At 36.4% G+C, this 26,384-nt stretch overlaps 1 protein-coding gene across 1 annotated transcript in view; it reads left to right on the top strand.

Annotated features, from left to right (window-relative positions):
• Positions 1-18,671, top strand: part of DCDC1 (doublecortin domain containing 1) — a 105,819-nt gene extending 87,148 nt beyond the window's left edge. The window contains exons 16-19 of the mRNA XM_074276633.1: positions 2,977-3,127; positions 6,691-6,800; positions 10,778-10,833; positions 18,087-18,671. Of these exons, the coding sequence (XP_074132734.1) occupies positions 2,977-3,127; positions 6,691-6,800; positions 10,778-10,833; positions 18,087-18,153 (384 nt within the window). The 3' untranslated portion in view covers positions 18,154-18,671. The remainder of the gene's footprint in view (positions 1-2,976; positions 3,128-6,690; positions 6,801-10,777; positions 10,834-18,086) is intronic.
• Positions 18,672-26,384: the final 7,713 nt, after the last annotated feature.

The following is a 26,384-nucleotide window of genomic DNA, read 5'->3' as shown; positions in this document are numbered from 1 at the left end:
TCTTGCCTCAGACAGGATTTTTAACTTTCACCTTCAATTTTTCATGTGGAAAATGGAAATAATAATAATAATAATAATACCACCTTATCTTATAGAACTATGGTGAGGATCAAATGAAATAATATATTCCAAACATTTTGCAAACCTTAAATCACCACATATATGTTCTCTATTGTTATTGTTGTTTTGATCCCACTTGGGTGGAATTCAGATAGAAAAGGTTTCAGTTCAAATCTCTATCATGCTATATTATCCATTCAGGTGATATAGACTATTTCATGTTCTCTGTTCTTATTTTGATCCTACTTTGGTGGAATTCAGATAGAAAAAGTTCCAGGACAAATCTCTATCATGACATCCCTTCATGTCCAGTGATATAGATTATCTCATGGATGGATAAAATAAGTACTTTTTAGAATTGAATCAAAATATCAGGATTTATTATTTTTAGTTGAGATAGTAAAGAATAATAGAGAGCTGACCCTGAAGGTTTACTTTCAAGTCTCACCTCCGGCATATACTAGTTGTGGTACCCTTGGTACTAAAACTACACAGTTCTCTTAGACTTAAGTTTCAGAAAAGTGCACAGTTGTGTTGAAAGAGGCCATACCAAGAAAATCGCCAGTTCCACCTCTTATCTTTGTTATCCTCCTGGCTTTGTTCCTGATTTTTTGGACTTCAAACCCATGAAGTTGTTACTGCTGGCCCATCCTGGAACTTCCATCAGCACCCAGATCCTCCTCACCCTGCAGCAGCCTACCACTTAATGTGGGGGGATATTTCACTCTGTCCTAGATTGGTTCCCCTCATAGTGGTAAGTTCCTTCTGGATCCTGAATTTTGTAGAAGGATCCAGGCCCGTCTGCTTTGACACTCCTCCTAAGGCTGTGACTTTTCTGGGCTTCAAAACCATACCTCCATCCTGGATATTCCTTCCACCCCCACCTTTCAAAGAAAATCCATTTTGCTCTGTCTTCACCTATTAGAATATAAATAACTCAGGGCAGAGATGTCCTTTCTGTTCCCTTAGCACATGGCAAGGTATCTGGCACTTGGTACTTAGTAAATGCTTGCATCCTTCCTATCTTCAGCCCCATTGTCTTTATCGTCATCAAGATTACTTACAGACCAAGGTTACATAAGTAATTCACCCTTAATTATCTGTCCCAAATGATGACCTCTTAATGTACCCCTCATTTTCCCTATGGTATCCAGGGGTTCCTTATTTCTTCCACAGCTGTATATTAGACCACATGGCTTCTGAGGTCTCTTCCAATGCTGTGCTTCTTTGATTCTGTGGTTATAATCAGGTCAAAAATAGCAGTTCACCTTTTGGCTTCCTCTACTTTTGAAGAATAATTGAGTCAAATCAAGAATTTATCAGCTGCTCTACTTTTAACCGAAAGCTCACCATTCTACAGACAGCTGAAGTCTCCAATTACTACTCACTTCTTGTCTAAAGTGGGGGGCACATCTGTAAAAGGGAGAGCTAATGATATATTTAACACATCAACTGTATGTGGCTCGCATCTTTTGAAATAAAGATTATTCCTGAAAATGGCTTTAAAATGATCATCTCTGAAATAGTCTTATAACTGGTTGTACTTCATCTAATAATTCAAGGAGAAATAGAATGCATTCAGCAGAATTTCTACTTGGAATTAAAAACAATAATACAATGGAATGATGATATGTTCAATTTATAATTATGTGCTTTTAAAATAGATTTATAAAAGCATTCCTCTGTTAGAGCTGAACGGTATCTTAAATATCACTTTGTCCAACTCTGTTATTTTTATAGGTAAGGAAATCAAGGGAAAATAACTTGTACAAGGTCACATTAGAGACAGAGGAAGGATTAGTCCCCAGACTTGCAGCTCAGTACTCTATACACTCCATGGCGCTGCCATCTTTTTCTTTGAAGAAAAATAAAAACGTCTGATCCTCCCCACACTGTTTTACTTGGTTCCAGGGGCAGAGGGCTCATTTTTGGCAGCAGTCCTTGGAACTGATGATCTGGAAGTGCCTGAGTGTCAGAAACAAAAAGGCCTTAATAAATGTATTTTTATTTTACAGACCAATTTTTAAAAATTAATTTAATTATTTTAAAATAATTTCCTTTGACATGTCCACATAAGGAAACTCCTCCTCCTGGAGCAGATTGATATCCACGTTGAACCCTGGATTCCTGTGGATGTCCAGAGTTTTGTTCAGAGTCACAGAGCAGGACTTTGATCCAGATCTTCCTGATTTCAAGACTACCTCTTTAGGATCACACTAGATGTTCTCAAATCACTGTGGTCTGAGGGTCTCCAGGGATTCCTGAGATCATTTCAGGGAATACTCAAGGTCAAAGATATTTTCATCATAATATGATGTTTTAATTTCAAATACAGTAAATATAGAGATAGAACCCATAAGACAAAAGCTCTTGTGAGTGTAGGGAGATCTTCAATAATTTTTAAGAATGTGAAAGAATCTTGAAACTAAAAATAAATTGAGAATCAATACCCCAAATCCTTTTGACTCATTCAAAAATCAAGAAACATTCATTAACTGCCTACTGTGTGCCAGGACAATGCATGATGAATTATTTACCCTGGAGTCTTCTGAGAGATTACACTCTTCTACATTGACTGATTCCCTTGAGGTGATCGAATGGTCCAAGTATTACTGAAACTTGGCTTCTATCTCGGTCAATCATTCATTGAACAAAGGTTTCATAAGCACATCCTTTCTGGTAATGTGCCCAGTGCTGGGAATACAAAGGGAAACAAAAAACATGATCCCTTCCCTCAGGGAGCTTACATTCTAACGTGGACTATGACAAGTGGACAGTGCCATGCTTCCATATCTGGTCTCTGGCTCAAATAGGAACATTTTGGTAAAGTGCCCTGCCAACTTTAATGTTTCATCACCGTCACCATAATCTAACAATTATGATTTGTTCTGCCCCAACTTTCCCTTTTCATTTCAGCTCCTGAATGAGAGCTCCCTGCGCCTTGGGATGATGTGCCCAGCCAAGACCATGTACACCCTGGATGGAAAGCCCCTGACATCTTGGAATGATATTAAGAGGGACATGGTCATTTGCGTTTCTGCTGGAAACCATTTTGTAAGCCAGAAAGGTACTCCATGTTTTAAAATTTATCAGGTTTCAATTACCTCTTGGTAAATGCTCATTTATTTTTGAAACCTTACCCTACAGAATGAATAAAGCCTCTTGATTTTCAAAATCCCTTTTGAACATTGCAAATGTTTTGCTTCCCTCTCCCATACAATGTCATATTCTAGTGATTAAATTTCACCATAAACTGGAATCTTACTTCCATATGCTTTGCTACACTGAAGGATTCTGGGTAAGGTTACTTGTGGAACTCATGCAAGGAAAATTTCTTTAAAGAAATGTCAAAAGGTCTGTTTGATAAGGTAAGCCTAAGTCCCAAAGAGAGTGCTTTAGTGAGGAATACTGTACACTATACCTCTGAAGATTTAATCTTGAACATTTTATTAACCAGAAGTATAACAATTTTTAGGCTTCCTTTCTTCCTTTTTTTTTAAAAGTAATCCCTAGTCTAGGATCATTTATATAGAGTAGGAAGGAACCTTAATAATCATGTAATCTAGTCCCCTCAAAAACAAAAACAGGTTCAGAAAATTTAAACAGCTAGCCCAAGATTACAGAGGTAGCAAAGAGCTAAATTAGGATTAGAATCCAGACCCTCTGGTTCCAAAGCCAACATTTTCCCCAAAACAGGTTGCCACCATTTCTAGCACTGAGTTTTCATCTTTTATCTCATTTCTTTCATAACCAATACTTATAAATATATTATATACTATGCATATATAATAAATATGTAAATATGTTATATTTAAATTGAAAGTATTTTTTCCTCTCTTGCTGACTCATCTTGTAGACTTGAGTGTGTGTTACTATGAAAAGAGCATTATATGTCAAACTAGGAAGTTTCTGTTTGAGTCCTGGGCTCTGATGCTTATTAGCTCTTTAACTGGCAGGTAAATTGCTTAATTACTCTGAACCTCAGCTTCTTCATCTGTAAAGTGGGAATAATATTTGTTAGAGACCTTATGAAATTGTAAAGAAAGAGCTTTGTGAACTATTAAATCATCATAGATCTGCAAGTTATTTATTGCCCTGATAAATTTAAAACTTGTAATTCATGATATAGTAACAAAAGTACAAAACATTCTTCAGAGAATTCTCAGGCAAATTGATGTCACTTTAAAAAAGAAAAAAGTGAAAATGAAAAAAATATAAACCAAACCATAGACCTGAATAAGGAAAGGGCTTCAGATGCTATCTATCCAAACCCCCTCAATTTAAAGATAAGAAAGTTGCACCCCAGAGAGATAAAGTGGCTCGTTCCTTTGTAACACAGGGAGTAATGGTCAGAGTAATGGTATAGTTTGTAATAATCAGTAATGGTATAGTTTGAAAACGGAACCTCTGAGTGTTCCTTTCTACTGTGCTAGGGATTAGAGTTGAATTGTTTGGGCTCTGATTGGCTCAGAGTGGTTGTAATTCTGTTTTGATCAGATACCCTGAGGATCTTCTCCTTCCAGATTATTTTTTTTGGAGTAGCTAAAAGACTTTTTACCTAGCCTAAGCACTGAATGGGTGGTGCCTCTGTCAAACTGAGACAGGGTAGCTTAAGAGGGCCAAGGACTCCCACTGCATGCAGAGCCACACCAGTTGTACTGATCTATATCTGAACACTGGACCCAGATGTCTCTGGGGGAGAAAGTGAGACTGGTGACTTTGCACAGCCCTCTCTCACTTAAATCCAATTTATTTTCAAGTCCTGATGCCATGGTCTTTTTTTGGGAACAAAGGACAAACAACTAATTTTTACCAGGAAATTTTAAGATCTGGATACGTTGGTAACAATGCTAGACATTTCCCCCTAAAACATTTAATGTATATTCAGCATATACATAATGGAAGCTTTCAAAACTATAGCAATGATGATAATGATGATGATGTTAGGCCAGAGGAGTGTAAAAAGTCCTAAAGGCTCAAGTTAGAAAATAGAGCTGAAAAACTTGGGGTACAGAGTAAGAAAAGTGAGATTGGGGATGCTCCCCCTCCCCAGCCTTATGGAACTCTGAGCCCAAACTCTCACCTAATCTTCTGCTCTCCCCTATCATTAAGGTCATCCTTTGTCCCAGATCCTTATTACTGCTCGCCATGTGTCTGCAACAATTCCCCAGACCTTTTAATTCATAAGTGTTCATGGAGAACCAACATTCAGTAGATAGTTTAGTCAAAGAGATTCAGAAAACCCAGGAGGTGATTAGGGAACAGACATGTGGGATCTTCCAGAATAGCCTGGTTCTGGGGCCTTGAAACTCTGAGGTTGTACACCCTGGCCCCTATTACGTGGCTGATTTAGGAAGTCAACTGAAATAAGAGAATATCTGGGTCAGAGAGAAATAACCTGCCTTCTCGGCAGTGGACATGCAGGTTATTACATAAAACAAGAAATGCAAACAATGTCTTCATTATCAATTTATCCATTTGGGAGGTACCGGTCGGAAAGGTGAGGTGGGCAGACAGCTCCATTTTTTGGATCCACCGTGATAATCACGGTGAATTACCATTACTGAAATGAATACTTCCTTCCTTTGGAAGTTGCTTCCTGGGAGTACCTGCTCTCGACATTTGTTAATTCTGTAGATTCACAAGAGGGCACAGAATAAATTCCTGTGGGATGTGTGGGTCTTGACATGGTGACTTTGTGGCCTGGAGAAATGAAGGGATTTCCTCCCAGAGAGTAACAGATGCACTGGAGAAATCTATCTGGTGTCAAGGGCATTCATTTGGTTTTACTTCAGAAGCGTATGATGGATGAGTTGTTTTCTTCTATTTTATTTCCTTAAAAAAATAATTGGAATGCTTCAAAAGGTACATTTCACAAGACTCCTAAGGAGACAGACTGAGGCACTTGGAGTGCGTTACGCCTGGTTTTGGCTCCAATGCACACTACATTTATGGGCATTGGGGGCATTTAACTGCCAGGGAAAGCTTTCATTCCACACATGACTTTCCTATGACATACTGGCTAGACTGCAGTGGGGGAATTTTCTGCACTCGGCCATAACCTTTCTTTTTTTAGGCATCATAGTTCGATGCGGGGAAATTGAGGAATGTAGAAATAAATAATGGAAAAGTCACTCAGATTGCCTGAAAGTGGATCGGATTTGGCAAAAACAATCAAAATAATGTTTGGATAATTTTCACTCTGCAAAAACACATCAAAATCAAAGCAAGTCCTAAACAACGGTGAAGGAATGAATGCTGTTTGTCTATAAGATCTAGATGAGCCAGCAGCTGTTAGGATTGCTCTCGTTCTTTAAACTGGAATCTTTCATAGACCTCTGATAATTTTTTTGAGTTTTATTTCTGCCCAGCCTAGAGTCACCTGGCAGAATGTTCAGAATTCTCCTTCCCCCTAAACTGCAATGTTTCTGTATTTAATACATATACATAGATATATACTTATATTTACACACACACACACACACACACACACACACACACACACACACATAATCTGAGAAATTAAAAAGGAAAAAATATATACTATGAGATAGCCAGGGCTACCAAGACCCCTTCCCAAAAAATGACTCCATAAATGTGTTGATCTATTTTCTAAATTTTTTTTTTCAGATATAAAGCAACGGGTGTCCATGCGAGCAAATTATGCTCGTATCAGAAAACTGAAGGGGCCTCATGCTACAGATATTGTTGCGTTTGCCATAGAGAGACCCCAATCCAAGGTGGGTTTCTGTTCCATTAATTCCTATCTGAATTGCCATGCTCTGGTCTCTGTTTCATTATAATACTTGATGTGTACACATTGACATATCTGCTATGAGATAACGATTATAAATCGACCATAATTTCATGCAGCCTGTCTTAGAAGTTATTACCTTACACATTTTACATAGGATGACATTTGATGCCTCAAATCTTTTCCTGGAAATCCAATAAAACTAGACTAAGTAATGCCAGTAAAATTACTATATTAAGGCTATTTTTTTTCCAGGAAAAAAAAAAACGGCAGCTACTAGTTAATACCAAAAGTTAATTCATCCTACTCAATGGAAAAATGCTGTATTTTGGGGGAAGCTTAGGGAATTCATAAAACTCATGACTTGTAGTCAGTGAGGTGTATAAAAAGCCCGTCAACTCTAGATTATCAAAGGTGGTTTTCCTACCTCGTATCTATTTTGATTTAGGAATCTGAGGACCTGAATGTGAATCTTCCCTATGCATCTTACTCCCCGGGTAACTTAGGATGGTGCATTTTAACACTCTTATCTGTAAAAGGAGAAGGAATATTACATTAACTCCACTCGAAAACCCTTTCCAATCTAATAGGCCATACATAGTCAAAAGCCCTTTTTAGGGCTTCAAGGCCTAGTTTTTGAGTATCCAGATTTAGCTGAATGGAAATGAAAGTGTTTCTGCTCAATGAAGGCCACATAAACTCATCTTGCCTTTCACTTCTACTCCCCCCACCCAACTTTATTCATAACCTGCTCAGGTGTGTGCGAGAACCAGATCATAAAGCTGGTGGGAGCCAATTGGGACATTTTCATTGTGCAGATGTTATAGATCCTGGTTTGATTAGTTTTGTTGATAGGTTAGATTTAAGGAACTACATCTCTTCCATCCCGTTAATTGTAATAATTTCTCTTTTTTTCATTATTTCCTTGTTAATCAAGGAATTTACATATATATGTATATATAATATACATACATTCTTCATTATTTCCTTATTCATCAAGGAATTTATATATAGATACATATAGTATAATTATAATATTATATATATATATATATATATATATATATATATATATATATATATATATATATATATATATATATATATATATATATATATATATATATATATATATATATATATATATATATATATATATATATATATATATATATATACTTATAGTGTTTATATAGTTAGTGTTTGCTTGTTTTCCCTCCAGTAAGATTGTCAGATCCTTGAGGGGAGAGAATGCTTTTGTCTCTTGTTGCATCCCCAGTGCTTAGCATTGTGCCTAGCTTATGGCAGGCACTTAACAAGTATCTATGACTTGACAGTCTGATGGAGAAACTGTTAATGCAGATTAAACTTAAGAATGTATTATGCATACTTCTCCTGTCCTTGGAGAATCTCTTGTTAAACATTTACCTTTAGGCTGCTGCTTGTAGCAGAAGCCCTAGTATCATCCATGGAAGACATTTCAATGTCCTTTCCAAGAGCAGTGAAAAAGGACCATTGCTAACAGATGATTCAGAGAATGTAGTTTGAGAAACATACCTGTCTTAAATAAGGAAAATAAGCACAATGCAGTATTTCAAGGAAAAACTTTCTTTTTTTGATTTTTTAAAACAACTTTTATTTATTTAAAACTTAACATTAAAAATAGAAAAAGAAACAAATAGGAAAAAAAAAGACTGCTATGTGTACAGCAGAATCTAAAAGAGGATTCAAAATATGAGATAATAAATTAAGGAAAAACTTCCAAAGGATATTTTCCAAAGAATAAGAGATGAGGGATATTTCTAGTTTTCCTATCCCAATTATAAATCAGAAGAAGAAGAACTTCATTAATTTTTTTCCATCATAAGAATAACGTCCACCCTAACCCCCTTTTTAAAAAAAGGCAATAGTGCCCTAAGGTAAAACACTGGTGAATTTGTTTTGGGTTTCTATTCATAGAGCAAAGTTTCCTAGCAAATGCTCTTCTTTCTTTCCTCTTCTCCTTTGGAAGCACCTCATGGCCTTGCCTGAAAATAAATTGCAACCTAGCTAAGTGTGTACAGAATAGCTCAGCCAGGCCCATACCTCAACCCGCCACCTTAATGTGCTTCGGGAAGCAGTAGATCATTTCTTCTGAAGGGGGCTCGTGGTAATCACTGCAAATGGCATGATATTTACTCCCAGTTCTGCAAATCTGCAGGGCTATATGTATAAATTCCTACTGCCAGGACCTGCTCCAGAAAGAAAATCCCATTTAGGTGAAAATACACAAAACATTCCCATTAGCGGTGCTTTGCCCTTCCAAGGACCCCTCTGGTTTGAGATTTCAAAGCTTCCTAGGTTTTTATTAAAGAAGTTTTGTGGCTTCAATGTGCGATTGATTTTTAGCATTATCTTTATTTTTAGGGATGAAGTTGAAGCCAGCAGAGTGAAGTCTCTTCTTCTGCCAGCCCTATAGGGTTGCTATGTCAATGGGTTATCCTAAAGAGTCATTTCTTTGAGATTTCCACATTTTTGTGAATTTTTTTAAAAAATTACCATATGTGGAAAAAATTCCTTATCAGACTGCCACCAAAGAAAAGTAGATTGGCTATGAAAATGGTCTAATTTCACCCTGGATCAAATGTGCAAATTTCTGTGAAAATCTGAGCTCTTACATGTGAATCCTCCTGAAGCGAAAATTGGTAATATCACACACAGCGATACAAAGCACCCAGAGACATCAGGCAAAAGTCTTAACTGAACTTTTCTATTACTAGTAAATGGGATTTCAGATGCAATATAACAGTCATCAACACATCACATTTTGTTGGTGAGGTACAGTTACTCACTTCACAGACTCAAAGCTTGCCCGGGGTAGCACCCATGGTTCAGAGCTACTTGTAAGTTAGCAAAAAAAAGAAATCCAAAAAATCAGTTCTTGCTCCTTTTTTATTTATGGATGTTCCTCTTTGGTTGACTTTCTGGGTCACCCAACAGCAGTAAATAGATTTTTCAGCCAGTGCCAAAATGGAAGACGATTTTTAGCCCTGTTCGGCAACCCTAGATTTTTAATAAATTGAGTAATTTCCTTTGGGGATATATTTATCACGTTTTAATCAGTTCTAGCTATGTGCCCATGTCAGATTTCAATATTTTCATATCATCAGGAAGCCATTTTATTTATTAAAACAGACTGCCTCTATCCCAGGGACTTTTCAGAGAAATTTATAGCCTGCCATTTACAAATACTGGCAAGGTGTTCCAGATGCAAATCAGTCCAGCAGCATCTGTAAGATGTTGTTCTCAAGGGAACCTTATTTTATTTCCTACCTTAATCCCCTGTTGCCTGATCCAATGTGGGGGCACACAGTTGCCACAAGAATGTGGTCGTTCCCAAAGGAGAAACTCTCAGCACGCCTACAGCCAAATCCCAACAGCCTCACTGGAGCCCGCATTTTTAGACTGTCTGACAAGGTATGCAAATGGGAGATTTTTCATCTCCACACCTGCTTCAGTTTCAAAAGTTGATGAATGGAGACCGTTATCCAAAAGTGCAAAGGAAAATTTGTGGCTTCAAGGGGTACTGTCAAGGTTGGTATCGAGATAAAATTTTGACATACCATTTTTTGTGTCTGTGTTCAAAAGACCCATAAATACTTTCTGTGGCTTTTTAAATAACAGATTCAGGTCTCTTCTTCTGCAGAGAAAACAAAATTCGCTTAGAAATCAATGCCGGCAGCCAGCCTAGCCTTTCCGAACTAACCAATAATAATGGTGTGCTTGCAACTGCTCATTGAGAGAAATTGGATTTCCCTGAGATGGCAAATTTCTTTAGTATAATTTGAAGGGAGGTGATCAATAAGAGTAATGAGTTCACATTGTTCTAGATTATGAAAGAAATCAGATGCAAAGTTACTTATTAATGGGGAATTCTGGCAGGTTGCAACAGTGACTGTCAATTTTTCTTTTTGAAAATTTCAGACAAATAGGTCAGACTCAATCCTGTCTCTGCACACAGCTTCTTGTTTCGAAGGCTGGTAAGTAGAAAGAGCTCTGTTTTCTATGAACTAGAATTTGACATAAAAGGGAATCATTTACAGCGGGATGCTTTGCGTTAAACAGCCACAAGGCAACATCAACCAAGACCACTTAGCAGGGGCTCTGGTGGGTGAAGCCATTGTTGACAGGTGTTTTCTGATGAGCATTTCCTGCTAGCTATGACATTTTCTAATCTTAGAAGCTCCTAATATGAAACCTCTATCAACGCACTATTTGCTCATATATATTCATATATATATATATATATATATATATATATATACACACACGTATATATATGTATATGTATATATATATACGTATATATATACATATACATATATATATATATATACATGATGTATATTTCTGAACAGAAAGAAGAAAAACAAGCTATTTATAAAACCAAGTCAAGATATCAGGGCATCATGATTTTGCATTGTATTGGCCAACACCCATACTTCCATATTTAAGGGGCCATGATTTTAACGGTCCCGGTAATTCTTAGAAATTGGCTACCCACTGCTCCTCGACCTAGTAGGCATTTAGGGGTAAAGTGGAAAGAGCATCAGACCTGTAAGATATGACTTCAGATCTGACCTTAGAGCTATTTACTAGTTGTGTGATTCTGGCCAAGTCACTTAACTCTGCTTCGGTTTGCTCATCTGTAAAATAGGCAAAATAATAGCACTTACCTTCCAATGTTATTGTAAAGAAAAATGAAATATTTGTAAAAAAAATTAACTAAAAAAAACTTTCTAAGCCTTAATGATTTATGGGAATATTAGCAATGATGATCATGTTCATGAGTTGCTATGATAAAAGCTTCTGATGATAATCCTTTTTGAATTTATCCAGGCTGATTGTCTGAAAACAGACATTTACTTAGTGGCTGGTCAGCCCAGTAGGACCTTTGGTACTTTTTGACCTGCTGGTCTAACCTTCCAGAACCTAGAATCATCTACAAACCACAAGGAGGCATCAGAATCACCTTTCTCCCCCTAGGGTTTCACATGAAAGGAAATAAAAATTTTAATCAACAACTCCCGGGCTGTCCTTGAAAGATATCAAAATTATTGTTTCTATTTCTGAGCTGGTAACCACTTTTATACAATGAAATGATGTTTCAGAATCATACATAGTTTGACTAGGCTGGTTGAGACAGAACTCCCTTTTGGCTTCCCAACTCTAGTTTCTGGGAAGGACAGATGAGGAGAAAAGAAAAATCTTCCTGAAGGTCAGAGGGCTTTAAAATGTTTGCCGTTGCTTAAGATCTGCTGATCTGCTTCCCTCCACTTTCCCTACCATGTTCATCTCTCTTCCTTCTCCTTTCCTTTCCTTCATCATTGTTGCACAGTCTGCTAACTTTTTATACTTTTGTTATTTTATTTATTTCTTTTGTTTTTTTTTCCTCTTTACTCCTCCCCCAATACCTTTCAAATCTGTATAAACAAATGGGTCAACTGAGTAATTTTAAATTGACCCTTGGAATCCTCTTTTTACCTAATCAAAAATAATCTACATATTAGATTTGGCTCATGAGCCAAAGAGCCAGAAAACCTTACTAAGTCTTAGTTTCCAGAATATGGGGGAACTGATTCTATAAAAAGAACTCTTTAAAAGATATTCAAGGCAATTCTTTGAGAAAGAGTTTATATACAATCTCCCTAAGGGACTCCTTAAAGAGTGACCATCTTCCAATGTGTTAATATGACCTGGAGAGCAATGGATAGTGGTAAGAAAACAGGAAAAAAATCTGGAATTGGGTGAACCCCAGAAATGTTTACTGGTGATTCCAATCACAGCAAAGCAACCATTGAAACTGAACTCTCACACTTCTGCTAACACAAGGTACTCACGTGTAAGGAAGGAGAAAGGACTTAAAAGGTTGACTTCAGTGACAGGTGCTGCTGGGAAGTCAAGGTGTGGGTCTTCAGGAGTATTTTCCTCCCCTTGTATGCTGAGGAATCTTGCTCTTATTCTGGAAAGGTGACCAGGAAAGCCTGACCCGTGTATTTCCCCAAGGATCTTTTTCCCTTCCTGTGCTTGAGCACATGGGTTAAGCTACCTGGCAGGGTGATATACTAGACCCCAAGGTGAGCAGTCTGGGATGGCTTTGTGTTCCAAGGTCATTGATAGTACTTGAGAGGCAGTGTATTATAGTAGACAGAGTGACAAGAATTAAGGTTCGGAAAACCTGAGGTCAAAACCTCCCTCACATATGTACTAATGATCTGGAAAAGTGGCTTCTCTGGAATTGATTTCCTGATGTGTAAAATAAGGAGGCTGGACCTGATGGTCCCTTCTAACTTTCCTGGACCAGTGTCTGATCAAGGGGTTTTGGGGTGAGTGGGGAGCAGGGATGAAGCCAAAATGTAAGGATGTAACAGTTGCCCAAAGGAACCATGAAAATATCATTTTAGTTTAGGGCTAACAAGCCCAAGTTTGCCACAAGGTGCTAAGCAGTAGAAGATCAGAGTTGTTGGATTAGAGATGGTAAAGCTTCCTATGATAATTAAACTTCCTTCCGAGGGTGATAAAGTCTTTCTCTTTTAAAGGTCATAAAAACTCCATAATGCCAGTACAGTGCTACCTGCAGAATTAATTTCCACTAAGCAGGATAATAATTTTGAGGGTGAGGAAAACAACCAGTCTGATTTGTGTTTTTTCTATTTTAGGGAGGGCAAACTTGCCATGTCCTCAACCACTCTTCCTCTGTTTGGGGAGTTACTTTCTCTTTTAGCTTATATAACTGCCCTATTTGTCTTCACCATATGTGCTCCCAGCCTAGTTAATATGTAATCCCAGAGTGCTGAGGAGACATGCCTTATCAGTGTGATCTTCTATGGGTACGGATTACTTTTCACATGAATACTAGTTCTTGCCATCACCAATGACGGAGAGATGTGAAGTCCTTAAATCACAGTGGCTCCTGGAAAAAATGAATTTTCAGCATGTTTCCCCTCCCACCTGCACTTTGCCTTGTGAAATGAGTTAATCTGCTCTGGGAAATCTGTGGTGTTTCTACAGGTAGAGAGTGTTCATCCTTATTTGAAATAAGCTCACCTGATTAATGAAATCAATACCTGCTGAATATATTAAGTCTTCTCTCCGGTCCTTAGTTTACCATTTTTTAAGTGATCGGACTGAATTAATGTGGTCTAGAATTTATATTCTACTTGTGTGCACTAAAGTCTCTCTTCTATTAATTCTATAATTGCATTGTTGTTGATATTTTATATATTTGAGGGAGTATCATTATGCCTTCTAATAATGTATCTTTTATTTATTAATAGTCCAAAGAGAGAGATCTTAATCTTGAGTCTGTAAACTGATTTTTAAAGTATTTTAATAACTATATAAATATCTTTGATTTCCTTTGTGCTGTTTTTTCATTTAATTTTATACACTCACAAACATTATTTTGAGGAGAGATTCATTGACTTCCCCAGACTGCCAAAAAAAGTCCAAGAACTTGTCTTGGGAACGTAGCTCCTTTTACTTTAACAACAATTCTTGACATATAATAACAAGAGAAAATATGGTATTTTATGGAGAGATGTTTTGCTTTGGAATCAGAAAGATATAAGATCAAGGCCTTTCTCACACCTATTAACTATATAGCTATTGGCAAGAGAAAGTCTCTTAAGTTTCAAAGTAATTATATGAATCACTCAGCAGCCATTTATTAGGGGACCTACTCTGTGCCAGGCATGGAGATATAAAAATAACAAAAACAAAAATTAGTAATTCCCATTCCCAAGGATACGTTTTGAATTTGTATAAGTGGAGGAAATGTCCATTATAATTTCCATTATATCCATGTGATAGCTATGAAATCTGGGATCTTTCCCTAAAAATAAAACAAAAGAAAACAGAAATTCGAATAAACTAAAACAAAGGAGACCCTACCTGTCAAGTGTCTCAAACAATTCTTATTTCAGAATAAAAATAATACTTTGAAGGCAGTGGATGACTGTGCCTCTGCCTTAGCTTCCATTTGGCCCAAATATATTTATATCTATCTATACATCTATAGCTATAGATAGAGAGATATAGATATGTACTAGCATTCTGCATATATTTATAATATATGCAGAAAGCTAGTACATATATATATATATATAATCTGCCTTGACAGTGGATAACTCTGCCTTGACTTCCACTTAGGCCTATAAATATATATATATATATACATATATATATATATATATATATGCATATCTTTACATATGTATATATATAGACATATATATAGACATATATTTACATATGCATATATAGATATAGATATAGATAAGAGAGTCTGCCCTGGAAGGAAGACAGTCTTCTTAAAAAAGAGAGAGGCTATGTGTTTGAAAAGAGGGAGCCCCTTCTGTGAACTGCATGCCATTGGTACAGGCAAATTAGGGAAAGATAAATGGCATCATGTGGGGCCATCTGAATTTTTCCCATGAAATTAATCCCATGACATCCCCAGGTTCTTCATTCCATAAATCACAAAATAAAACTCACTCCCTCACAGGCTGTACTCGGTGGCTCTGGCATGTAATATCATACACAATCTGAAAATATTCAAACATTTTTCCAAAACGTTCATCACCTTTTGGCATTAGAGTTCTGTGGAGAAGCATCTGCTGCCAAAGACCGTGTGTGACTGGAACTGAGCCAGTGTAGGTGATTTCTAAATAGGATTTGCTATTGTATGCTCAATGGTAGGAGGAGGCAGGATCTCGGCCCATGAACAGGATAAGATTGACCAAAGTAGTGTGTGATATTAAACCAGGGCCAGGCCAGCCTGGTACCTTCGATTTGAGCCGGGTATGAAATGAGACGATCAGTAATCCATCTAACATAGCAAGGGTACTTAGCAATAGCAGAGCAAGGTCATTCAGAGCAGGCAAAGGATGTTCACCTGAGGGCACAACGTGAGATCCATTGAATACAACTTCCCTACCTTTGTGTTATTCACAGAGGTCTGCCGGGAAAGCCTCAAGATCCAGCTGGAGCTCTTTGTGAAATTTTTAAAGTACTATTAAAGTTTTATTTTTTTAATCAACAAAAATATACCTTACCTCCCTTCAACCCTCTCACCCCTTATAACAAATATACTCATGGTCCTCTGGCTCCAAATCCTGTGATTTTTCTGTGGCATCACAATGCTTTGGAGCATAGATAGGTCTTTAAATTTGTTCTTTATAAAATTCATCTTATTAGATTCCATTTCATTGATTATTCTATTGTTGAGTTCTTTTGGGAACCTGACTATGGCACTCGTTATGATTCCTAATGTTCCTATTGTTGTTGGTAGGTAGAAGCCCATTAGTAGAAATGTTGCCCTTAGCTCTAGGAATAAGGGTAGGGGGTAAGAAGAGGAAACAAATATTTATTAAATGCTCACTATATGTCAAATCTCTACAAATATCATCTCATTTGATCCTTACAACAACCCGCAAAGCATATATTGTTAATATCATTTCCATTTTAGAGATGAGAAAACTCAGAAATGAAGAGACTTTCTCTAATTTTAACTTCACCTTCCTCTTCTTACAGATAAAATCTACTTCTTTCTTTTTTCAAAGTAGTTTAAACTCAGAAATTTATGCTACAGTCACTTAAATAAAAGTTACTACCTTGTATAATTCTTTAATTATGCACATTTCCCTGTAATAAGTGGTTTACATATTTTCGTCTCCACTTTAGAGATGAGAATTTAAGGGTCAGAGAGGCCATGGGAGTTGACCAAAGTTAGTGTCTGAGAAAGAATTGGAACCTAAAATCTCTTGGTTTCATGATTCATGATATAATAGAGAACTGAACTTATAGTTAGCAAGCCATGGGTTCAAATCTCACTTCTCATATTTATTAGCCACATGAACTTGATCAAGTCCCTTAACCACTCTAAAACTCAAGTTTATTGTTGTTTAGTAATTCAGTCCTGTGCAACTATTTGTGACTCTCAAAGACAGGAGAGTGATTTACCCTTTCTTTTTCCAATGAGGTAGGACAAACACAAGTTAAGTGACTTTCTAGTGAGTGTCTGAGGCTGGATTTGAACTCATGTCCCATCCTCTATTCAATGAGTCACCTGACTCCTTAAAACTTAAGTTTACTTATCCATAAAATAGGGATAATGCTGCTTGTACTACCTACCTCACATGGTGGTTTTGAGGCTCAATCAAAATAACATAAGCAATCTGTTTTGTAAATTTTGCAACGCCTTATAAATGTCAATTCTTACTACATTTGACTCTTTGTATTTTAAAATTTATTTTTATTTAAATTTATTTAAATAAAAGAATCAGAGAATTATATTACCGGTCCTTTAGAGAATATCGATTATAATACTGTCAATTTCACAGATGAGGAAACTGAGGTCAAAAAAAGTGACCAGGGGCAACGAGGTGGTACAGTAGATCGAGCACCAGCCCTGAAATCAGGAGGACCTGAGTTCAAATCTGAACTCAAGACACCTCCTGGCTGTGTGACCCTGGGCAAGTCACTTAACCCTAATTGCCTCAGGGGAAAAAAGTAACTAAACATATGAAAACAGCTTCCATATATCTTTAGCCTCTTCCCTCTTCCTCAAGAAGGAAATTATGACATACAAAGAAACTGAGACCAAAAAAAACAGTGAATAAGCATATGAAAATAGCTTCTATATATCTTTAAGTATCTTCTGTCTACCTTGAAAAAGAAAATAAAATAACATGGCTTTCTTACAAAAGTCAGAAAGCCAGCTGCACTTATACTCTCTAAAGAAAACCCTAAGTAGAGCTACCTTACCATTAGGAGATAACAACTTTCCTTCTCTCTCTCTTTTTATGTCTTTCTTTTTCCTGCTAACACTAAAGTCTGATATTAATGGAAAACCCATTAAAAAAAACCTATTATCCTATGAGGGAAAAGTGAATGCACTCAAGTGTAGAAGGAAGACTTATCGATCAATTTTCCGTTAAACCTTGCTTGTCTGACACTTTGCAGTTGAGGAATGTGTTTTTATTGCCTGGCCAGATAGTTCAGATTTCCGGTCAGTCTTGGTAAAGACCCCTTTTATAACATTGATAAAATTTTATCACAGAGCTATGAAAACAAAATTAGATTTCATAACTCACACCAGACCTTGAAGGAACTGTCTCGATAAATTTTACAAATCTTATCAAACTTAATGCATCGATTCTGATGAATTTGTTTTTTAATTTAATAGCGACTGTTACTGAGTTTGGTATCTTTTTTTTTTTTCCCTTCACAGGGATCGGCCTCGTTCAGCTACCGCTAAACAAATGATTACAGTAGAGAAGCCATTTAAAAAAAAATGAATGAAGACAACGTGAATTTAGATGAATGCAAATTTTCCAAACCAAATTTGAACATTTAAAGAAAATTCCATATTAGGCTCAAAAGTACAAAGTGTTTTTCCTCATGTTTGGGGAAATTGCCTCTTTTGTTTAGAAAACTGTCTGTAGCCCATTGTCAGTTGGTGGCGAGGGATATCACATAGACAAGATAATGCTCATTGTGGAGAAAGATGAAGATGTATACTGACTCTAGTTTTCTAATCTGCAGGAGTTGGTTTGAATGACCAATCCTCAGAGGGACTGGGAGGGCTAACCAGGAGAGTGATTCCTGTTGTTAACCCTCTGCAATCTCAATATTGCCCACCGGCTCCCTTAAAAACTCAGGATGGGGTGGTCCCTTTTGTTCTGTCACTGTCTGCTTGCCTGTCTAACTCAATTAGACTTTGAGTATACCCAAGATACAAAATGGTGTTTTCTAGAAATCAAGGAAAGGTAATGAGATACATACCCAAATATATAGAATATTATGGAAATGTTGACTGTTGAGCCAGAGAGTCCATTCTAGCACCATACAGGTTTCAAATGATCACGTACGACTTAATGGTAGGTCTACCTGATGGTCTCTTAGGTATCTTCAGCTTTGTTCCTGCAAACCAAAAGGTAACTATGGTTTTGTTTTTATTTTTACATTTAGCATCTCCCTCTCATTCACCCCCACCAGCAGTCCTTTATCTCCACCCAAATAATTTATGAAGAAATAATTTGGTGGACTCCAGTTCATTTCATTTTCTTTCTTGACATTCCATGAAAATAATTAAAGGCGGACACAGTCAGTCAAATATATTAGCAATCTGTATACAATCCCTTCTCCTTAAAAAGCCAGGAATTACCACTTTCTTTTCAGCTCCTTGTCAATTTGAAAAAAATATATATGAATTATTATTTTCAGGTCATTTTTAATTTATGCCTTCCATATTCCAACTAGATAGAATCTCTTTCTTTTCTTCTCTTTTTTTCCCTTCCCGTTCTCTGAATTTTTCTCTTCCCTTCCATTCTCTCCCCTGCTCCCCCTGTCACACACACCCCTGCAAATACTTCTATTCACCAGCTTCTATACCGAATCAAGCTTTCTTATGTCTAGAAAGGTCCCCTTTACTTCCCCCTTACCCATCCAGTTGTACTTATTGATATTCTATGCATCTTTCAAAACCTAGGTCAAGAAACCTCTTATTATAAAGGGACCCAATTCTCTTACTCTTTCCTTTTCCTTTTTTTTACTCATAACACTTAGAAAATTTGTCAGTACACATTTCTTAAAAAAAAATTGGGTAGCAAGAATAAGCAATTGAGTCTGCAGTCTCCTCTATACTGTGATTTATGCCAGGGATAGAAAATTTAGGGGATCTTAGTCCAGGAGGTCTGCCCCAATAGAAATTTTAACAGGAGCCAATGGAAGGATATGACATATTTTACATAATCAATTTTAGTTAGATTTAATTAATTAGCTTTTCTGTAATTCTATGGAGTGATGATTAAATAAAGTTGTTCTTGGATGGGTGTCTTTATTTGAACATTCTTACGAGAAGGGATTCATCTCAACATGTTGGGGTCCCATGATTTCAACACTCTGGTAATTATTTACACTAATGCAGGTGACAACACCACCTACACATCAGTTGATGCTCTTCATGAGATCATCACCTGATGGTTAGCTCTCTGATGGTAAATCTTTCTGAATTTAGTGGATTTGAGCTTCATGTTGGAATCAAGCAGTCTATGGAGGAGTTCAACTCAAAGCTTCTTCAGTATGAGAGACTGACAGATTTTATGCTTGGTGGGTTTTGTTTGAAGAACCCAGAATTACTTTTCTACCATGAGATAAGTCAATGATAAAACTTTAGTGGAGAAAATTCAAAATGGGGAATTCACCTAGATGATACAGAGCACTAAGTATGGTGTCAAGAAACCTGAGTTCAAATCTTACCTTGGGCACTTATGAGCCGTGTGATTTGGGGTAAGTAATTTCACCATTTGCTTCAGTTTCCTTATCTGTAAAATGAGCTGGAGAAGAAAATAGCAAGTTATTCCAGTATCTCTGCCAAGAAAACTACAAATGGGGTCAGTCAGACACAACTGAACAAGTGGACAAGACAGTATGGCAAATCTCATATGAGAAGTAAAATGATTTTTTGAATGAATGATATGAGAATCTAAAGATATCTCTTCTAATTCTGTGTCTGAAGTTATCTAGGCATATGATTTGGGCAAGATTCTCATCTGAAAAATGACAGACTTGATTGAGATGATTTTTAAGATACTTTAATGAGTTAAGAATTTTGTGTCATTCATTGTATATCTCTTTTTTATTGTATGTTTTGTTTTATAATCAAGATTTTAAGAGAACATTTTTTCAGGTTATATATTACACCCAAACTCTACCTAGAACAGGATAAAGGAAAAGTCTTCCATTTTCTAGCTTCTTGAGGACTTTGGAGACACAAAGACCATAATTTTAACATATTTTTTTATAAGATTTTGAGTTGCAAATTTTTTCTCCATTTCTCCCTCTCCAAGATGGCAAATTTCTTAAGAGTGGTGATATATATATACATACATATACATATATATATATATATATGTGTATATATATATTACATTTTTTCCCTTATTACACTCAAAGTCTATCTAGAATAAGATAAAGGAAACATGTTTTATTTTCTAGCTTCTTGAGGACTTTGGAGACACAAAGACTATATTTTTAACATTCATTTTTTATAAGATTTTGAGTTACAAATTTTTTTCTCCATTTCTCCTTCCCCGAGATGGCAAATTCCTTTATGTTATTCTTCTTTGAATCCTTCAGGGTTCAGCACCATTCTGCACGTAGTAAGTGCTTACTAAATGTTTGCTGACCTGATATCTTTTGAGTGAAATGCTTCAAAATGGGAGTTATCCATAGGTTTATTTCAATTTTACAAATGTGGTAGTTTAGCATTTACTAAATGATGTGGCTTCATTGGCATTTGCGGGTGAGATAGGATTCAAGGACATCTTAAGCAGAAATGGAGAAAATACATAAACTTCTCAAAATAGTGTTTTAGTATTAGGTATTCCTTGGAGAAAACTGTTAGAACCATGGGAGGAAAGCAAATTAGCTTGGCATTTCTTATAATCACAAAGTCATTTAGCTTGACACGTTATTTCAGGCAGAGCTGAAAACAGTTATGTTTCCTTTTTTTTTTTTTTATCTATTCAGGGCTTAATATGGCAGGAGGCTGGGGTGGGAGGATGGTTTGGCAGTTAACTATTAAAGCTAGACAGACAGGACCTACATCTTCCTCAGTGATTGGCTATCCTAGGCCTCCTAATTTGGGGCTTCACGGGGAGGGAATCCTGCCTTTCTCAAATGTAAATTCTGTCCTATTAGGCTCTTTGTATAAAAGAGCAAGGCTTCAGTTTTTCCTTTCAGACAACTTAGGGATTTATTTCAATCCAAGGCATGTGGCTGTGATTTCTATTCATTTAAGCAATATTTATTGAGCCATCATTCAAAGATCATTTGTGGAGTTTTTTTCCAATTTCTTTCAAAGTGATATTTAGAAACCCAATTGGGAACTGTCAAGCTTCCATGTCAGGGTTAAGTTTGAGTGATATAGGTAACTACTCCTGAAGCAATAGGATTTTCTTTGGATTCCAAGTCTTTATCATTTTCCAGATTCAAAATCAACTCAGTCTGTGTCTCAAGGAGGGCTTGCTTAGCCCATTTCTCCCTTTTGCTAACTGTGTCATAGACTCATTCCTTTGCTTCTAAGACTGTTTTCCCTGTCTGGTTCTAAGTCAGCTTATTTCTCATCACCCAATGTACAATTAATAATTTAACAAAAACCATAGCTCAGGATTTGACAAAGGCATTCCCTCTCTGAGATTTTGGAATGTATTTATTTATATGAAATGTTTTTTTAAACTGATGACAAGTATCAAAAAAATGCTCATCTTATTTTTTGGTAAACAGTATTTTATTTTTTCTAATGCCCTGTAAAGATAATTTTCAGTATTCAGTAAATTCAGTAAGATTTTGAGTTTCAAATGTTTTCTCCATCCTTCCCTTCCCAAGATGGAAAGTGATCTTATATAGGTTATACATGTATAACATTGTAAACATTTCCACAATAGTCATGTTCTAAACAGAGCAAAAGGGGAAAGCTACAAAAAAATGAAAAAATATGCTTCTATCTGCTTTCAAATTTCATAGTTATTTCTCTGTGCATAGCATTTTCCGTCATGAAATTTTTGTAATTTTCTCGTATTGCTGAGAAGAGCTAAATCTATCATAATTGATCATTGTACATTGTTACTGTCACTAAGTACCTGGTTCTGCTCACTTTACTCAGCATCAGTTCAGGTAAGTCCCTTTTTTCTGAAATCCTCCTGCTTATCATTTCTTATAGCTCAACTATATTCGATTACATCCACAAATCATAATTTGTTCAGCCGTTCCCCAATCGATGGGCATCCTCTCAATTTCCAACTCTTTGCCACCACAAAAAAGAGCTGCTATAAATATTCTTCTACATGCAGGTCCTTTCCCCTTTTTTGTGATTTCTTTGGGATACAAATCTAGAAGTACTAGTGCTAGGACAAAGGGTTCTATGTATATACAGTTTGATTGTTGCTTGGGCATCCAAATTGCTCTCCAGAATGACGGAGTTAGTTCACGATTCTACCCACAATTCATTAGTGTCCCAGCTTTCCATTTATCATCTTTTCCTGTCATCTTAGTCAATGTGATAGGTATGACTTGGTATCTTAGAGTTGTTTTAATTTGCATTTTTTCTAATTCAATAGTGATTTAGGACATTTTTTGTATGACTATGGATAGATTTACTTTAATCTGAAACTGCTTGTTCATATGAACTTATATATTGGGGAATGACTTGTATTCTTTGACTCATTTCTTTATATATTTGAGAAGTGAGTCTTTAATCAGAAACATTTGTAAAAGTTGCTTCCCATCTTTCTGCTTTCCTTCTAATCTCGATTGTGTTGGTTTCATTTGTGCAAAAATTTTTTAATTTAATCAAAATTATCTATTTTACATTTCACAATATTGGTCAGAAATTATTTTTTTCTCCATCAATCTGATAAACTATTCCTTGCTCTCCTAATTTGCTTATGATATCACTCTTTATGTCTAAATCATGTACCCATTTTGTCCTTTTCTTGGTAGGTCATGTGAGATGTTGGTCTATGCCTAGTTTCTGACATAGTATTTTCCATTTTTCCCAGCAGTTTCTGTCACATAGTGAGTTTTTATTCCAAAAGCTAGAGTCTTTGGGTATCAAAGAGTAGATTACTATAATTACTTACTACTGCATTTTGTGTACCTAATCTATTTCAATGATTCACCACTCTGTTTCTTAGCCAGTACCAAATAGTTTTTTGTCACATTCTAATATGTGACATGGATCTGGCATGGGTAGGAAACCTAGCTTTTTTTCCATTAATTCCTTTGATATTTTGTCTTTTGTTCTTCCATATAAATGTTCATCTTTTTTTCTAGTTTTATAAACTATTTTTGGTTGTTTGATTGGTATAACACTGAATAAATAAGTTAATTTAGGTAGAATGGTAATTTTTATTACATTAACTTAGCCCATGTATGAGCAATTGATATTTTTGTCTTTCCAATTGTTTAGATCTGACTTTATTTATGTGAAAATGATGTCTCCTATAATCATTTGCTTTTGCTTAGCTTTTGTAGTTCCTTGTTTTTCTTGGGTCAATTTTTGCGCTATCTGTTCCAAATTGTTGACTCCATTTTAAATTCTCTTGCATAAATTTCATTCTTTCTCCAATTTTTCTTCTCTCTCTCTTGATTTTTAAAATCTTTTTAAAGATTGTTCAAGATAACTTTTTCAGCTTGAGAACAATTCATATTTCCCTTTGAGACATCACATGTAGCATTTTTTGACCTTGTCTTCTTTTGAGCCTCTGTTTTGATCTTCTCTTTTGCCATAGTAGCTTTCTATTGTCAGGGATTTTTTTTGTTCATTTTTTTTAAAGTTGAGTTCTGCACCTGGAATACAAGGGACACTGTATCAAGATTTTTGCCCTGGAGGCTAGGGGCCTCGTCACTGACTTTCTGTGGCTCCATGCCTGGGGCTTGTCCACTGAGACGTGGCCCAGTTATGCCTGTTGTGTCCTGGGTTCCAGGATGATAGTTTACCTGCTGTGCTGGGGTTTAATTCCCCACATCTGGAATACTGTACCATTGGCCTGCCAAGTCAGAACTGACGGGCCTCAGCTGCTGATCTGTGCTGTGGCTACATCTACATCTGGTCACTGGACCCAGAAGGTTCTGGAGGGGAAACTGAGGCAGGTGATCATGCACAGCCCTCCCTCCCTCCCTCAAATCCAACTCACTTGCATGTTGTGACAGCACTTCCCTGCCCTCTTAGAGAATATAGGACAAAAACATCCTACTTATGTTTTAAAACTCAAGTCCAGTGGCAGCAGGAAGATAACTCTCCCACATTAAAACCAACAAATATTTTTAAAGAACCTTGTCTAGAACCATTATAAAGACAAGAAATAAAAGTGATTTCATGTATATAGTCCAAAGCTGCACCCAAAGACGGCCACATAGTAGAGGCTAAGAGAGGGGCCATACCAGGAAATTCAAGGTGAATCACAAAATAACTGCTGAAATTGAGGAAATCTGGGAAATGGGCTGCTTTGGTAAAACCTGCATAAACTCTCAAATTGCTCTGGAAGGCAGCCATGACCTCAAAAATGGGGCTCTCAAGCCAATGTGATTTTCAGTTAGTGAGCACCTGAACCAGGTCCTGCCCTTCACCGATAGGAACAGAAGGGACAATTGATTAAAAGTCCCTTTGCCCCTCGGGTCACCCAGCTCAAGACATTTCTCAGCTGCTTAATTAATTGTTCAGTCATTTCAGATCGTGTCTGGCTCTTTGTGATCCCATTTGGGATTTTTTGGTAGAGACACTGGAGTGGTTTGCCATTTCTTCAGCTCATTTTGCAGAAAGGAAACTGAGGCAAAAGGAATTAAAGGAGTTGCCCAGGGTCAAACAACTACAAATATATGAGGCTAAATTTGAACTTGGGAAGATGAATCTTATTGACTTCAGACCCAGCCTCCAATCTACTTACCTTAAAATGTGGTGCTCAGAACTAAATATAATGCTCCAGCTAATTATATTTAATGTATTAATTATAAGATTTCATACTTTCAACTTGTGGATGTAATGTTCTAAAATCTAAGCTGGCTGGCAATTTCCTTATTTATCCACTTCAATGTTTTTTTTTAATTCTTAATTTCCTTCTTATAGGAATTATTTATCTTTGTGACTTCAGAATTTTCTTCTTAGAAATTTCTGATCCCTGGGTTAACTTTCCCCATGGGATTTTTATTCCTTAGATCCTCTCTTTTTTCTAAATCTTTTACAATCTGTTATCCAAAAATCTAGGTTCCTCAGATTATACCTGTAAGTATCTAGTCTGATGGTGATACATGTGTATTTTTCCTTCTTCCTATTTCCTCCTATTCCCCTATAAAGCCATTTTGATCAGATTTATGTAATAATCTCATTAGCCTTTGTTAGATGTGCACCATATCTGACTAGTAGCTTGCCATCACTCGAAGCTATAGTCTAGAAATACAAATCTCATTCTCAAACACCATCTTTGCTTCCCAAATCTTTTTCTTCTAAAACCCTAACTTTCAAAGTCCTAACTTTGATAAAAAACATTACCTATGCCCCAAAAGATATTCATAGCTTTTAGCAATTCTTTGTAGACTTTTCCTGGAAGCCTCATCTGCAGCCAAGTGATTTACTAGAAGCAGGTGATGATCCTCAGGTCGGTTAGTCTTGGAACGTTTTTTCTCATACGTGGGATGTATTCCTCTAGTTGTTAATCAGTTGCTTCAGAACTCCTTACAAGGTTGTCATTTATCTCCTTTATTCTTCTCTGCCTTTTGTCTTTTTTCTGAGCATTAAATCATGATTTCTGACCCAGTGTCAACTAAGGATCAGCATTATTTTGAGATTAAACAACTGCTTTCTCTTTAAAAGATCCATCTCCTTTCCCATTGTCAGCCAACAAGAATTTATTTGGTCCTACTATATGTAAGCAGTACCTGTTTAAAGGATCTCACAATCTCCTGAAGAAAATTATATGTAAAATATATCTATTTACCAACAGTATATTAAAGGCTATATTGGGAGGGA

This window comes from Sminthopsis crassicaudata, chromosome 6 (genome assembly GCF_048593235.1).
Source record: "Sminthopsis crassicaudata isolate SCR6 chromosome 6, ASM4859323v1, whole genome shotgun sequence".
NCBI lineage: Eukaryota > Metazoa > Chordata > Mammalia > Dasyuromorphia > Dasyuridae > Sminthopsis > Sminthopsis crassicaudata.
Note: the sequence above shows the minus strand (reverse complement) of the source record. Positions and strands in the feature narration are given on the sequence as shown.